This window comes from Mytilus trossulus, chromosome 3, assembly GCF_036588685.1.
Source record: "Mytilus trossulus isolate FHL-02 chromosome 3, PNRI_Mtr1.1.1.hap1, whole genome shotgun sequence".
Lineage (NCBI taxonomy): Eukaryota > Metazoa > Mollusca > Bivalvia > Mytilida > Mytilidae > Mytilus > Mytilus trossulus.
In genome coordinates this window covers 10,053,489-10,068,790 of record NC_086375.1, presented here as the reverse complement: position 1 = coordinate 10,068,790, position 15,302 = coordinate 10,053,489, and the positions used below count along the sequence as shown (strand labels likewise).

Here is a 15,302-nt window from a genome sequence, read left to right as displayed (position 1 = left end):
TTCAGCCCTTTTGCAGTAAGTGCCGTAATTTTTTTAATTTAAAAAATAATCATATTTGTTATGAAATTATAATTAATTGGCATATTTCTTTCATTTCAGCCATCCTTTGCAGTTTTTAGACCTCAAAATCATAAAATGGCGAATATGAGCCCCCAACTCTACCACCAAAAGTTTGCCTTTGAAAAATATTTATGTCTTCATCAAATTGTTATCCAATATCAAAAGGATATCTGAATAGACCACTTCTGAGACTGTTGCATTTCCGCAAATAAATATATAGAAAAGAAGATGTGGTATGATTGCCAATGAGACAACTGTCCGGAAGAGACCAAAATGACACAGACATTAACAACTAAAGGTCACTGTACAACCTTCAACAATGAGGAAAGCCCATACCGCATAGTCAGCTGGTTTTACTGACAAGCATTCATACATTTGGGGGCATTGTCACTTCCTTTCCCTGTTGAGCAAGCAGTAAAAAAATAAAACAATTTTGCATGTGGAATTTGAACTCATAAACTCAAGTGTTGACTGGCTTGTGATACAGTTGTTACACTACTTAGACCACTCGACCAAACCCCTTTTAAGTTTTATGTGTTAGGGTAATATCTTTAAAAAAATAACTGTCATATAAGTAAGAGGATTAGCTAGCTATAAAACCAAGTTCAATCAAACATTTTCTTCAAAAGGCAATGCCTATATCAAGTCAGGAATATGACAACTGTTTTCCATTCATTTGATGTGTTTGAGTATTAATTTTGACATTCGATAAAGGAATTTCTGTTTTGAATATACCTTGGAGTTTGGTATTTTTGATATTTTACTTTTTTTCATCAGTTTTCTTGGCTTCAAGGATTTTTGTGAATGATCAATTTTGTTTTTAAAAGAATACATATTTTCTACCTCAGGAATGGATGACCTTAGCTGTATTTGGCAAAACTTTTAGGAATTTTTGGTCCTCAATGCTCTTCAACTTCGTACTTTATTTGGCCTTTATAACATTTTTGATTCAAGCGTCACTGATGAGTCTTTTGTAGACAAACGCCCGTCTGGCGTAAATATTAAATTTCATTCCTGGTACCTATGATGAGTGTATATGCATGCATGCTGTAAAGCAGGTCCAGACATTGTATTGGTCTGGTTAAATAACAGACTCAAATGATCAGGTTACCAGATGAAAATACTTGTCATACTTCACCATTGCCAACATAAGTTTTTTTTTGCTTTGCATGTTCTGATTTTGAATCTTTGATGGATGAATATGATACCCCCATATCTTTATTTTTCTATGGTTGAAATGAAACACTGAGAACTCACCATTATTATTACTTTAATGAGCACAAATAATAGTCTACTTATAGTAGAACTACAACAACAACTAATATATAAAATGTTTCATTGACTCCAGGAGTGTACTGATTATGTATTACTAATTAATAGAGAAAATCAACAATAAGAAATGTAAGTCAGTTATCTCCCCTTTCTTAATTTGTTCAAAGGGAGATAAACATAATGTTTAAAAATTTCGATTTTATTCTAAGGTACTTTTTTAATTTTTCCATCTTAGTTTTTAACTTGGAAAAGAGTGGATACCTTACTTTTAAAATTATTTATCAGAAACAAATTGATTAACTTTTAACAAATAGGAAATCAATGCACCATCACTACATTAACAACAAATAGACATGCAATTGTAAATTAATTATTAGTCATTTTAAAGTTTGTGATAAAATAGATGTATAAAACACGTCTTTTTCAATTATTCTCAAATTCCCAGAATTCATTCTCAGGCATTTACCTCAATCACCAACTGATCACTGGAGAAGTTTTTCTCATATTAGGGCAGATGAAATATGTTAAAATAATCTTTATAACATCCAAATCGGGTCAAATAATTTAGTTAATGTTATTGCATTAAAGAACTGTAACATGATACATATAAAGTATCAATTTTAATGTCTATACATGAAAATCTAACTCCAAATGGATATAAATTCAAGGGTTAGTGACATTTTTGCAGCCCAGTCTGATCCTTGATTTTTTTAATTTCACAAATATGAAATATTTTAAAAGTCCTAATTGACCAATTAGCACTCGAGTGATGCAACAGGATTGAACAAATCCTTGATTCCCCCCCAAAAAAGTATAAAAATGGGTATATCTCGTACAAAATCTAAAGAGCTATTAATCAAAAAATATATTAGTCTAAAATAAAGCTGAATTAGTTACATGCAAAAGTTGTATCAAAAGGATTTTTTTTGCTGTATAAAGTCAAATTAATAAGATTCAAAAGGATTTTTTTTTGCTGTAAGTCAAAATAAAAAATTAAAAATTCTAACAATCATTTCAAAAATGTAAAATAAAAAATCAGAGTTATTACCTACAATAGGTGACATCGGTGGTATAAGGAATAAATAGGAATGTACAATACAAGTTCATGATATTTTGTTCAAAATATAAAACAGTAAATAACAAAAAACATTTGTTCTATATGCACCAATTGACACAACATAAACATTAAACATATATGTAAATGACCAGATCCCAATATTACAGTTTCAAGTAAAAAGTATTTTTTTACAGGTAAAACCATTCTTGTATTAACCAATTTTCTTGCAAGGAATTAATTCTATTTAAATTTGTTCAGTTCTATGAATCATGAAAAAGTTTAATACCATAGTTAAAAATCTAAATACCTCAATAAACTGCTTTGATATCTAAACAAGTAAATTTCATTCAACACTTTTTTTTAACAGCTCCTATACAGTAATTAAAATTGCAAGGAATAAATAAATTATTAGCAGTAATACAAAATTCCCAGACATAACTATACAAAAGGGAAATTGTTCTACCATACTAGGGCAATTTACAACAGTGAAATAACTCAAGCAAAAATATAGCTGTACCTACTATCAATCTTCTTAAATAGAAGAGTGTGAATTTAAGAGTTATTTATTATGACCAGATCCACAGACATCAAATTAAAATTGATCCCTTGCAAGAAAAATTATAAAAAAAAAAAATCTCTGTCAAAGGACATCTGTAGCACTTGATATTTTTACAAATATACAAAGTAAATAAAGTTAAGCAACAAATATTTTAATTTTTAAACTTAGAAATTCAAATTTATAGTTTAGTTTATAAAGTTTTAAAATCTTGAAGTTTTTAATTTTCATCATATGTTTTTTTCTTTGTTAAATAAAAGAAATACATTAAAACTATTTGATGCTAAACTTTATCTACTCCGTATCCACATCAAAAATGTTTTGATTCCACTTCCTCCAATTTGACTAGAAATAACATTTCTTGTCGCAGCAAGGACTCTTATTTCTTTGACTTCTTGAAGACTTTAGACTTTCTAGTAGGGTCCTGAAAACAGATAAGTGAAAGGGCACCTGTTGGTCTGGTCGCTGAGTATCTAAAAATAACAAAAAATTACATGTATTATCTGAAATATTATTCTAGAAAAATTTGTATTGAGAGAGCAATATTTCTTGTAATTAAGTAATAGGTTATTTGTGTCATGTTTTTGATGTGCCCAAGTTTTTTTCATGACTGTTTGAAAAACTTCTGATTATTTTTTCGAAATCAGCAATATTTTGTAGACAACAATTTTTCGATATAAATACTCTCCAAAATTTTTATATGTCATATATGACTATATTAAACTAATGTAAAAAGCATACTCTTGCTTTTATCCCATGTACATCTCATGCCTTGTTGATCAGTTATAGGTCTTTTTACAAGTGACATAGTATAAATCTTTTTAACATGTTATATCCTATGTAGAAGTGACAATCTTATGCCATGACTGAGTTATTTTCCCAATTTTTTTTCAAGGGATTTGTTTGAATACATGTTTAACAAATGATTTTAATTTGTTTGTAAGCCTTCTTGTTTTTAAAGCACATTTCAATACAGTATCCATCAATACATTTTTACAATTCAACTTTATGTTAAATTGCATAGCATGACTTAGTCCTCGACTCAAAATTTATGTCAGCATATTGAGTACCTTATGTTGATGATATTATTTTCCTGTCTTAATTTTCCATCTTTGCTAGCCAAGGTTTATGATCCACTTCTCTCCTCTCCAGAGAGGAATGAAGCGGATCGTAACCCTTGGCTAGCAAAGGTGAAATTTTCAAGCATTATGTTTGAATAATTTCATTGGCAAAAGATCAGATTGAATTTACTCACAGGCCAAAGATAAAGACACTGAAAAGACTCAAATAAGTCGACATTTAAATAAAAATAATCAGGCCATAACAATAAGTTACAATGTATAGCAACATTTCATCTAGTAACCGCACTTTAACCTTGACCTTGACCTATGACATATACATTCCACTACATGTATAACCTTGACCTTAATCTATGACATACCAGTATACATTGCACTATAACCTTAAACTATGACATAGATTCCACTATATGTATAATCTTGACCTCAACCTATGACATATACATTGCACTATAACCTTTACCTATGACATTAATTCCACTACATGCATAACCTTGACCTCAATCTATGTCATATACATTGCACTTTAACCTTGACCTCAATCTATGACATATACATTGCACTTTAACCTTGATCTTGACCTATGACATATAAATTCCCCTACATACATAACCTTGACCTCAACCTATAACATATATATTGCACTTTAACCTTGACCTTGACCTATGATAAATACATTGCACTATAATAGACTTACTGTTGTCCACATCTAATGAGCATTGTATCGTTGTGGTGAAGTTCATAGTCCTTACCATCTACTGTCACTTTGGACGTTCCTTCCTAAAATCATTAAAGATAAAAACTGTGTAAATCTCAAGGATATATGAAGCTACTGTGGATTCATTATTATTCGTTGGATACCAATTATTGTGGGTTTGGTGGCTATTGATGAACCACAAATTAAAATGTTCAAGGGATTACAGTTTTATTTTACTAAATTTAAACTTGTTTTTTCTTTAAGCTGCAATATTTTCTCTATTTTAAGTGCCTTCATTGTTAGCATTTCTAGTTATGTCATGGATTTTAGACCAATTATGGCTCTTTCTCTGAAAACTAATACTATAGGAAATAAATTTACTAAAGAACATAAAAAAAATATTCATTGCTATTCTGTATTTGTGGGTGGAGGTAGACCATGACTTTAAACTCAAAAAGAATTTAAAATTTTAAGTATGGTACTCTGATAAGATCATATAATGAAATCAAGAATGTAGGAACCCTCAAAATACCAATTATGCCAACACTGGTCAAACACTGATACTATAGAAAGTAAATAAACCATAGTATATAAAGTAAAGACATTGTATCCACTGCCCTTTTCAATTGAAATTTCAACTTCATGGTGAAGCATTTTCACTGAACTAGTATATATTTGTTTAGGGGCCAGCTGAAAGACGCCTCCAGGAATTTCTTGTTGTATTGAAGACCTGTTGGTGACCTTCTGCTGTTGTCTGCTCTATGGTCAGGTGGTTGTCGCTTTGACACATTCACCATTTCCTTTCTCAATTTTATTGATTGTCACAAATTAATAAACATTTAATCTGTTTATAAAAAGTATAACCTGTAACATAAACTCAATGTTTAAATGAGTAGAGCTGATGGCAAGATATAAGCTATTAATACATATATATGCATACCAACATCCATATGAAAGTTTCTGCACTGGAACACTTCCCTGTGTTTGATCCTGTACCAAATACATCAACCTACAACAATTATAATTTTTATAGTATACAAATTATATGATTGCCTGCATTAAGGGCATACAATACAGTTACAGGTGAGGTAATGACATTGCTAACGTAAAATGTTATTTTCGCGACGTCAAACAGTGACACATTGGAAAAAGATGCATTTTTCGACTGATTTTTATCATTCAAACTGTTTTAAATTGAAAATGGACCTCTATTTTTTAAAACAACATTTTGTTTCATTTTGCTGAGAGATTATGTGGACCAAATTATATAAATTTGTAAACAGTGCAATATTTTGAGCAAATATACCAAATGTTGACCTCATTTGACTCAAAAAGTAGCAAATGAAGGTATATATTTTATTTAATCAGGCAAAAAATAGCCAATATGGAAATTTTCATCAAACTGTAAATACAGGATCAAAACTGTATCATATGCCCTTAATTGTAGTGATCTGAATTCCAGTGAAGTTTGTTTAGAAAAAAAAATTAGACCACAATGTCCATTTATTTGCAATATTTATTTTGAAATCAAAAATTTCGACAGGATGGTCCAAAGAATTATAGTAGATTAAAAAGATGTCGTCAAAAACAGCATTTTCTAAGCCTATGCAGACATACTGTAAATTGATAATTTGCTTCTTCACCAAATATATTCAAGCTTCCTTCTCTCTCAATCATTGTTCTATTTTCTGCCAACCACTGATTCAAACTGAATGGATCCTCCAATAATTTATGTTTATCTGGTACTATTGGAGGTTTCTCTGGAATTGTGCCTATAACAAACAGAAATGGTTGTAATATTTTAGAAGTATTCAAACCCTCTATACTCTGATGCATGGATTTTATAGGGTTATTGCATAAATATTGGGTAATATTGTCCCAAGTAGAATGTTATATTGCACGAGCTTGCGAGTGCAATATCTGTTCTACGAGGGACAATATTCCCCAATATTCATGCAATAACCCTTATATTGTATAGCAATATAATGTTTGAAAGTAAAAATAGGTTTAAACTAAGATTTAAACGTTGATGACGTCATGAATTTTGAAGTTTATTGCACAAGTGCAATCTTAGAATTTATTGCTGGCTAACTTTTGGTTACATTCTGTGGGAAATATTATACAATGTATTGCTATACAATAATAGAGAAAATTGCATCTTTAATGTGCAACTTTCAAATCAAATACATGTAATCAAATGAATTATTTTCTATTCTACTGTAACTGATGAGCATCTCTCATCCTTAATTCTTCCTGTCAGAACTAATGAATAGATTTCAGTGAAACTTTCATAGAATATTCAGTAAATAATCACATTCTTTAATTATTTCTTTATGTTTAAATATGGATTGATTAATTGTTGTTTGCTTAACTTCCAGTGGCAATTAGTTCATGCATATTCTGGATGTGTCAATATAGAAAATATTGGGAATTCGATCTGAGAGCTCTGCACAAACACTTTGAGATATGTTATTTTCATGACACAGAATCTCCAAACAAACTAAACAATACCAAAAGCAAGAGAATGTGCTTTTACTACTTTTCTTCATCTCAAAGTAACAACACCTCTTCCATAAAAGGAGGGAGGTTTTACTTCAAGGTCAAGTTGAAGTGGCATTGTTTGCTAGATGTCAATAATGAAACATCTGTGCATTAAGAATTTAGATGTAAATAAAATCAAAATAACATAAATGTGATAATTATTTCTTGACATACTGTAATTGTATTTTGTTTCGCAGTGTATATATTTTCACGAATTTCGCGGTTGGTTTATTATCGCAAAAAAAAATACACGTGTATTTAAATCAAACCTTTCAACTGAAAGGTAATAATTATAAAATCTTGGAAATAAATACCTGCGAACGTGTTTAAAATACACAATTAATAAAAATAAGTACCAGCGTAAAAAAGTACAATTACAGTATTCACCATTTCTATTCTTAATTTTAATTTTAAAGTATCAACAAAATATAAATCCTTCTTCTTTCAGTTGCCGCACTCCATCATAATATTGATGACTATGTGCAGTGCATGCATGTGTAAAATCCTATCTATAATTCCATTCAATTGTTAAAGTTTTAGTATATCTTACTTAAATAACTGAGTTTATAACTATATCAATGCACAAACAAGCTGATTATGTCTGCAAGTCTGTGAAGTTTTATGTTATTTTGTCAGTTAAAGCTTGATACTCAGTCCACTAGGATTGACATAAGAGATAAACTTTCTTTTGTTCATATTTTTTTATTTTTTTATTTTTATTCATTTTTTTATAAATATTATTATTATTTCAAACTTTCTTACCAGGAATTGGTTTTCCTGTTTTGTGTTGTTCTGATGCAAAATATCTGAAAGAGAAGAAAAGCTTATATGATATTCTTATGTCAAAGATAATATAGAGAATTTGTTCTCCCCATATACCTGGTAACTGAATTCTTTAATATTTTGGGGTACCATTTTGCATGTTTTAAGTGGTATATCATTAATTAAATGATCAACAAAGTAAAATTCTCTATAAGGTTTTATGTAGACGTGCATTTGCAAATCCACAAGGAATTACAAAATGTATCTAATATAAGATTGGTGTTCATGTCAGTTGAAACCAAGTGTGTGCATGTAATTCGAAACCAGATATTAGGTGTTGATATCAGATCTGTAATTATGTCTGGAGTATCTAAGTGTGTGTGTCTTTTAAAACAAAAGAATTGATATCAGATGTGTTTTTTATTGTTGAAATAGTACAAAAGTATCATTACTAAAGGGGAATCAGTACATTCCATATGCTTTGGTACTTTTAAAAAAAAATGTCATCTGAAGACTTATATATTGTGTACACATTGCTTTTATTTAAATACATTAATTGCACCTATATTGATATGTGGTGTGGTTGGGTTTCTGTCTTATTGGTTTTTACCTGGTAAGTCCTTTTATTCACAGGGATATACTGATATTTCCTCTTTATAACCTAAAGTACTAACCTCTTGATGATTGGTCCAAGCTGTGAACCAAGATCTTCACAATGGAACCACTCCTCATATAGAGAGTCTAATGTTGGTTTACCATTCTTTTCAACATAATACCTAGTAAATAGAATGTTAAGAAAACTGAGAACAGGATACCAAGAAAGAATTCTTAAAACAAAGAAATAGAAAATGTATGAGTTTCCAAGGATTGTCTGTGCTGGTTGTCATGTACTAAAAGTAGAAATGTTTTGGTGTTGACAAATTCAAATAATTTACTTTTTTAAAGCAAGTTATTTTGGAAAAACTTAAAAATTTTAAGAAAAAAATATTGCATGCTTAAAATATCAAACTCCAATATGGAATGATTACCACTATGGACAATGAGACAACTATATGAAATTTTAGCAGTTTACACTTATTTGTATTTTCAATGAGTCATAACCAGCTGATGATTGGAAAAAATACATTTTCTAGACCCGTGGTCTTCTTTTTTTTTTCAGAGGCGGGGATTTCTGTTAATTTTTTTATGTTGATTGGATTACAGACATTAGGCAAATTACATTGCAATCTTATGCATTACATTACAATTACTTTGACAAAGTAATGCATAACATCACACATTACAATTTTATAAATTTTGTAATCAAAAGAAACATTATATATACAAATTTTTAAACTGAAATTCGGGTAACTCTATATATAGCTAGACTTTAAATAAATAGGGTTTAAAAATGAATACTTTTTTTTCATGACCAAAGATCAATTGCCAGACATCAGAAAGATATCTTTTATTTCATATAATTTTTTTAAGTGTTGTGTATGACTTTTCAGTCCCTGTACCTTAATCCATCCTTTTCATCTTCTGCTCTTTCCCTCTCTATAACTAAACCAATAGTATCAGCTTTTCTCTGTGGTGAATGTGGTATCCTTCCAGGCAGCAAGAAAATCTGTAAATCAAGGCAAGATGTGATACATTTTTAGAGAATTTAGGCAGGGATATCAGAATTTCTTGATGTGACTCTGTGAATAATTGCGGTGTATGGAGCAGTGGAGTTTGAAAATATGTTCGTTTTAATTGAACTGTAAATAGAATTACTTGACTTTCATTGCTTTGTTAAGTCAGGTCCTTTAGATATTTGAAATTGTTAAAGAATATGTGTAACAATATAAAAGGACAAGTTTGGACAACATTTCCTGCACACACTATCTGATTTCCAGATTGATTGAATCTCAAAATCTGGTTAACCCTTTCCCCCATAATGACGCCTTTTGACGCCACCCCCCTTACTCCATAATGACGCCCTTTGACGCCTGTGTATTACCTCAGTTGAAACTCTTTGACTACAAAGTGTCTGCAGTAGAGTTAATAAAATGGTGTCTTCTGGCTATTCCTACATTTTGTATTTTACTTTTCTGGCTATTCCTACATGGGGGATTAGTGGAAGAACAATACATGTTGTTATTGCAAGCTACGTTGTTTTAGTCATTAGTCTCTAATTAGGTACTAGGTAACTTTACCTGTGGAAATTCAATAAAAATAAGTATTTATATGATATTTATGTAAAATGTTATTTTTTTGTAGTTGGAAAACTGTATCAAGTATTATAATTTAGTACTTCTAATATGGAATTTCTTGAAAATAAAATCAATTAAAACAAAAGATTGTAAAAGGCAAACAGTATTCTGGCAATAGTTTTTTTTTTAAGAAAAAGTCTAGAAAATATTGTTTAAAAGAAAAGGTAGTTAAAGCATTTAATAGTACTATACCCAACAATTTCAACCTTAGATTCAAAGATTTAATTGATTCCATTATTTGAATAAATAATTCATTTTGAACAACAACAGAAGGTCAACAACAAATCATTTAGAAGGTTGGCACTGTAAACTAAAGAAGTAAGTCAATGCACCACACCCAAACATCTTCAGAATGATCAAGTTGTTTAGACAAGAAGAAGCCGTCTGTGCTTCCACAGTAAGCAATGCAGAACATAATTTAAATTCCGTTCAACTGGTGGTAAACATGTTCCAAGAAAGAGAAAATTTACAGGGAAATAGATAACATACTTTGTGACATCTTTTTCTAAATCCATAGGAGGTTGGATGTGTACAGCTTGGTATTTTAGTCTGAGATGCTTGAATTTTTTTATTAGTTGTAATTGGCTTTTAACTAGCAGTCAGTAAATGCAAGTACTCTCAGATCTGTGCACATTGTCGTTTTGTTGTGTGAATGTATTAGTATTCGTCCACATCCAATTGGTGTTTTTGCAAGATGTATTTCTATTTGTATTCATCTGATGAATAGAGCGGCCTTTTCAACTGTTTTTTTTTATAGTTTGTTCTTATGTTGTACTGTTTCACCACTGTCTAGGTTAGAGAGAGGATTGGCGCCTTCAAACAAGTTTAACACCACGACATTCTGAATGTACTTGTCCCAATTCAGTCGTTGCCGTTTGTTGCTGTGTTATATTGTGTAGTTTTCACCTAAATATTTCCAAATATTTGTGAATTAATAAATTGAGCCTGTAAATTCATTTTGTGTTTTCATTATTTATTTAGTACCTAAATTTTGATTTTTTATTATTCTATAAAATATTAGAATATAAATTATTCTTTTTCTTTATTTTTAACAAGATTTACCTGGGTTTACCTTGGTTCATTAGTTAAGTGTTGTGACAACATAATCCTACATAATCCCCTTGTTTACATACAAATTCTGGACGGCGTTTTACGTTTCCGCAAATTGGCATTACTTTTCCGGAAAAAAAATATGACGTTTCCGCAAAAAAAAGTTTATGTTTCCGCAAATAAATATCTTACTTTTCCGGAAAAAAGGTAACTATTCCGGAAAAAATAAATTGTTACTTATCCGCAAATAATTAAGGAATACCTGTTGATTGAAAGCAAAGTCAGAATCAAAAAATAATCATGTATTAAGTTAAAGGTCATCATTACATGCAAGCAAAACTTGTCATAACGTATGAAAACGTATGTTAAAAAGACAGCACTAATCAGATATATCTTGATATATATGAGTTCATAAGCCAGTTCTGTCGGGAGAGATCCGTTTGCGCCAAAAATGCGTCCTTTTGTGCCACAACTTTTTTTCTCCAATGCTACGTTTGCGCCACCTGTTTTAAAATTACATGGTATGCATTCTAAGTCATTCTCTCCAGATGCTCATCTTCACGGTGAAATATCTCCGATCATATGTTACATTTTAAGCCAAAAATATTATAAGAATAAATATTAATCATTAATATTTATGATAGATATGTGTACAGGTAAATTGGCGTAAATGAGTTCCGATTATTGGCGCAAATGATACATTTGAAAAACAAAACTTGGCGCGAATGATACCCCTGAAAAACAGTTGCCGTCCTGTCAGAATACATGTATGTGTAGCCAATACGTCGTACAAAGTCAACAGTAATACATTCACCGTTTACAAGTTTTGTATTTTGTTCAAGAAGGAAGACTAAGTCCATCTTATTTTTTTCATATTTCCAAAGGGTTAATTTTACAGTTAGACTACTCGTCTTTATGTAAGATGTTGTTTGCAGTTTCAATAACACATCGACAAAGACAAAAGTATTAGGTGTGCATGAAAGACTCGGCACCATTCATTGTTCTCTTTACCTCTCGGTCAAGAGGTGATACCTAATTTGTCTAATATATATTCAAATATTTATAATTTACCAGGTAATTTTGCGGAAAAGTAATAAATACAAATTGCGGAAACGTATACTTTGAATTTGCGGAAACGTAGTATTGGGACTTTGAAAAATTAGCGGAAATGCAATACGCCCATTCTGGGAACCCCTACATACAATTTTACTATTTTACCTATAAAATTCAAAATGTAGGAATAGCCAGAATGAACCAATAAAATTTGTATCCAATATGAAAAGGAATATCATAGGAATATCTGACTTAAATTTATTTGATGAAATAGTTATTTTTCGCAATGCCTTTGTACTTTAAAGCTTATTTTTAGCATTTTATTAAAAAAAATCCTATGCGAATCAAGTATGCAAAAAAAAAATCAATGGAGGAAAGGGTTAAACTGACTATGCAGTATGGTTGAAGGCCGTACGGTGACCTATAGTTGTTAATGTCTGTGTCATTTTGGTCTCTTGTGGACAGTTGTCTCATTGGCAATTATACCACATCTTCTTTTTCATATGTATAGTCATGACAGTCTTTTAAAGTTAAGCATGCTAAAGGCTTAAAGTTAAACCTGGTTAAGACAAATATAACCTTATGAGAATTGAAGGTTGATTTCAATTCAAAATGTATAGGTTATTTTTAATTGAAACAAAAAAGAGTGTGACCTGGCAAAGAGAAGTTTTTGTTAAATAGAGGGGACTTTAATAGCAAATTTGATTGTATTTAAAAAAAAATCAGTAATTCCATTATTCATGTGTTATTATGAATATGTGTTTAAAGTATGGAAAACTACCTTAAGTCAAAGAATAATATGAGAAAGAAATGCAGTTTCTATCATACAAACAGACAAATCAAATGATTACCTCTCCCTCATTAATTGGAATATCTCTATGTTCACCTCGCTCAATCACTTTCAGCACCATATCTCCTTTTATCATGTAGAATAGCTGCAAAATAAAATAGAAAAAAATGTACTAAATAAAAATATTGCACCTTTGTTCTACACTGTAACTTTATTCATTGAAATTAAGCACACCATCCTAGCCATAACTTTTTGTATCCTAAAATATAAGACTGAAAATATGGATTCATGTTTATCCATTATATATAATTACATTGTACTTCCTGTTCAATAATATGTCAAAGGCCTTTCTTTTTTATCTGTATTTTTTTAAAACAAAGTACAAACTTTTAAAATAAATCTAATAAAATATTGTGGCTATGGTTGAAGTACTACATGTACTATGGCCAAATAGTTAAGTGGGCTTGCATATTGAATAACTGTAAAACAGAAAAGGACCATAACATATGTCTCATCTAATTTATTTATACCTCTTCTCCTTCCTCAATATGATAGTCCTTTCTTTGGTTTGGTCCTCCTACATAAAATGATTTCATCTGTCCATCATTGTGCCTACAATTTATATAAAATATATAATTTTTATGACATAATCACATGTAAAAAGTAATAATATAAAATCTTTTGCAGTGATGAAGACATTATTTTTTTTACTCTTTTGGTACGGTTGTTGTCTCTTTCAAAGAGTAATTGCCATATTCCCCATTTTCATTTTACATGTTTTATCCAATAGACCACTGTCAAGTTCATTAAAAAAAAACCTCGTCAATTATGCGCGCCTCTGTGAGGTCATTTACCAGATAGAGGGGGTAAACTGTATCCCTGCACTATCAAGGTTCATCAAGCGTCTTAGTGATTGTCATCGTGCAGGATAAACTAGAAATAATAGGTGTTTTGTAGGTACATGTACTTAATCACAATTCCCTAATGACGGCAGTGCTAATTATCAATTATGAGAAATCAATTTGCTGCATAATTCGTACAATATAGTTTTCCAACCACTCGCTCAACATTGGATTGGAAGTGATGACGCACCTAAACGCATGAATGATCTTCACTTAAACCAGAGTTTTTGACAGAAATGCATCGAACTTCAAAGTTGTTTATTTAAAAACACTGAACATGTATAATTATGCATCATGATGTCTCTATATCACGATGTTTTTTTTAGAGTTTGTCAGACTCCCAAGCTTTCAATTTATAGGACTTTGTACTATAGCATTATCTGATTGTACTGATTACATGTACTGTTAAAAGACTATCAGACTTCAACCTAGTCAACTGACGCAAGTACTGTCTAGTGGTAGTACATGGCTGTCGGATTGCAAAACTTAGCCCAAAGACAGGGACTTCAAAGAAAACGACGGTTCATATTTCCAACCCCAAAACATCTACAATACGAGTTTCAGTACGAGGTGAGCACTGACACTGAGAAGTTCTGCACATGATATGTTGAAATAGTCTAAAAGTAAAAGTTTAAAACCCGAAAATATTGTCAGTTTCCTCACATCATTTTGTTGCACACTGGTGGCAGGAAATGTTTGCTGTTCTCTTCCAGCCATTTGTCAGTGTTGTTAATAACTGGATCCAAATGTCGAACCTTTTTTGTCTTGGGCTCGCTTTCTTCTGACATTTTCTTATTTTCTAATGATCTAATTAGAATCTGGTAACCTTATTTCGTCGTTCCTATTAGAGCAAACTGAAACTATCGCATTTAATGCCAGGAACCAGATTACAAAGTGTCTAATACCAAAAAGTTAAAAACGCACAACTAAGACCCACATTTAAAAGAAATTTAATGTTAAAAAAACACCTCAAGGTGGTTATCATTCTTTTGCTGCATGAGGACATAGGTTAAAAATAAAACAGTTATCAAATAAATGTACTGCCATTTTTGGGGTATATTTACATACAAAATAAATAACGAGTAACAAATGCATCTTTTCAAAGGGCCACTATAAAAATTAATTTGGCATATTTTGGCCTCAACACTAATTTAAAACTGTTATTTGATAATAAAAAAAACTTTAGCAAAATTTATACCATCAAAATAAAAAAACAAAGGTTTTAATATTTAAATAAATAAATAAATAA

The 15,302-nt window shown here is 30.5% G+C and overlaps 1 protein-coding gene across 1 annotated transcript; it reads right to left on the bottom strand.

Moving 5' to 3' along the window:
• Positions 1 to 1,313: 1,313 nt before the first annotated feature.
• LOC134710123 (3-hydroxyanthranilate 3,4-dioxygenase-like) lies at positions 1,314 to 14,908 on the bottom strand. Its single transcript, XM_063570330.1, has 10 exons — positions 14,717 to 14,908; positions 13,682 to 13,763; positions 13,213 to 13,296; positions 9,524 to 9,630; positions 8,699 to 8,800; positions 8,025 to 8,068; positions 6,339 to 6,493; positions 5,662 to 5,730; positions 4,722 to 4,804; positions 1,314 to 3,418 (listed from the first exon to the last, which is right to left on the bottom strand). Exons 1-10 carry the CDS (start codon positions 14,839 to 14,841, stop codon positions 3,325 to 3,327), a joined length of 945 nt encoding a protein of 314 aa, XP_063426400.1. The 5' UTR covers positions 14,842 to 14,908; the 3' UTR covers positions 1,314 to 3,324.
• Between the last annotated feature and the right edge of the window lie 394 nt (positions 14,909 to 15,302).

Coding starts and splice junctions, on each gene's coding strand:
- LOC134710123 (XM_063570330.1), bottom strand. CDS start 14,841: ATGTCAGAAGAAAGCGAGCCCAAGACAAAAAAGGTTCGACATTTGGAT. Junction 9,631..13,212: donor TTCCAATTAATGAGGGAGAG/GTAATCATTTGA, acceptor CTTGATTTACAG/ATTTTCTTGCTGCCTGGAAG. Junction 8,069..8,698: donor CTTGGACCAATCATCAAGAG/GTTAGTACTTTA, acceptor CTTCTCTTTCAG/ATATTTTGCATCAGAACAAC.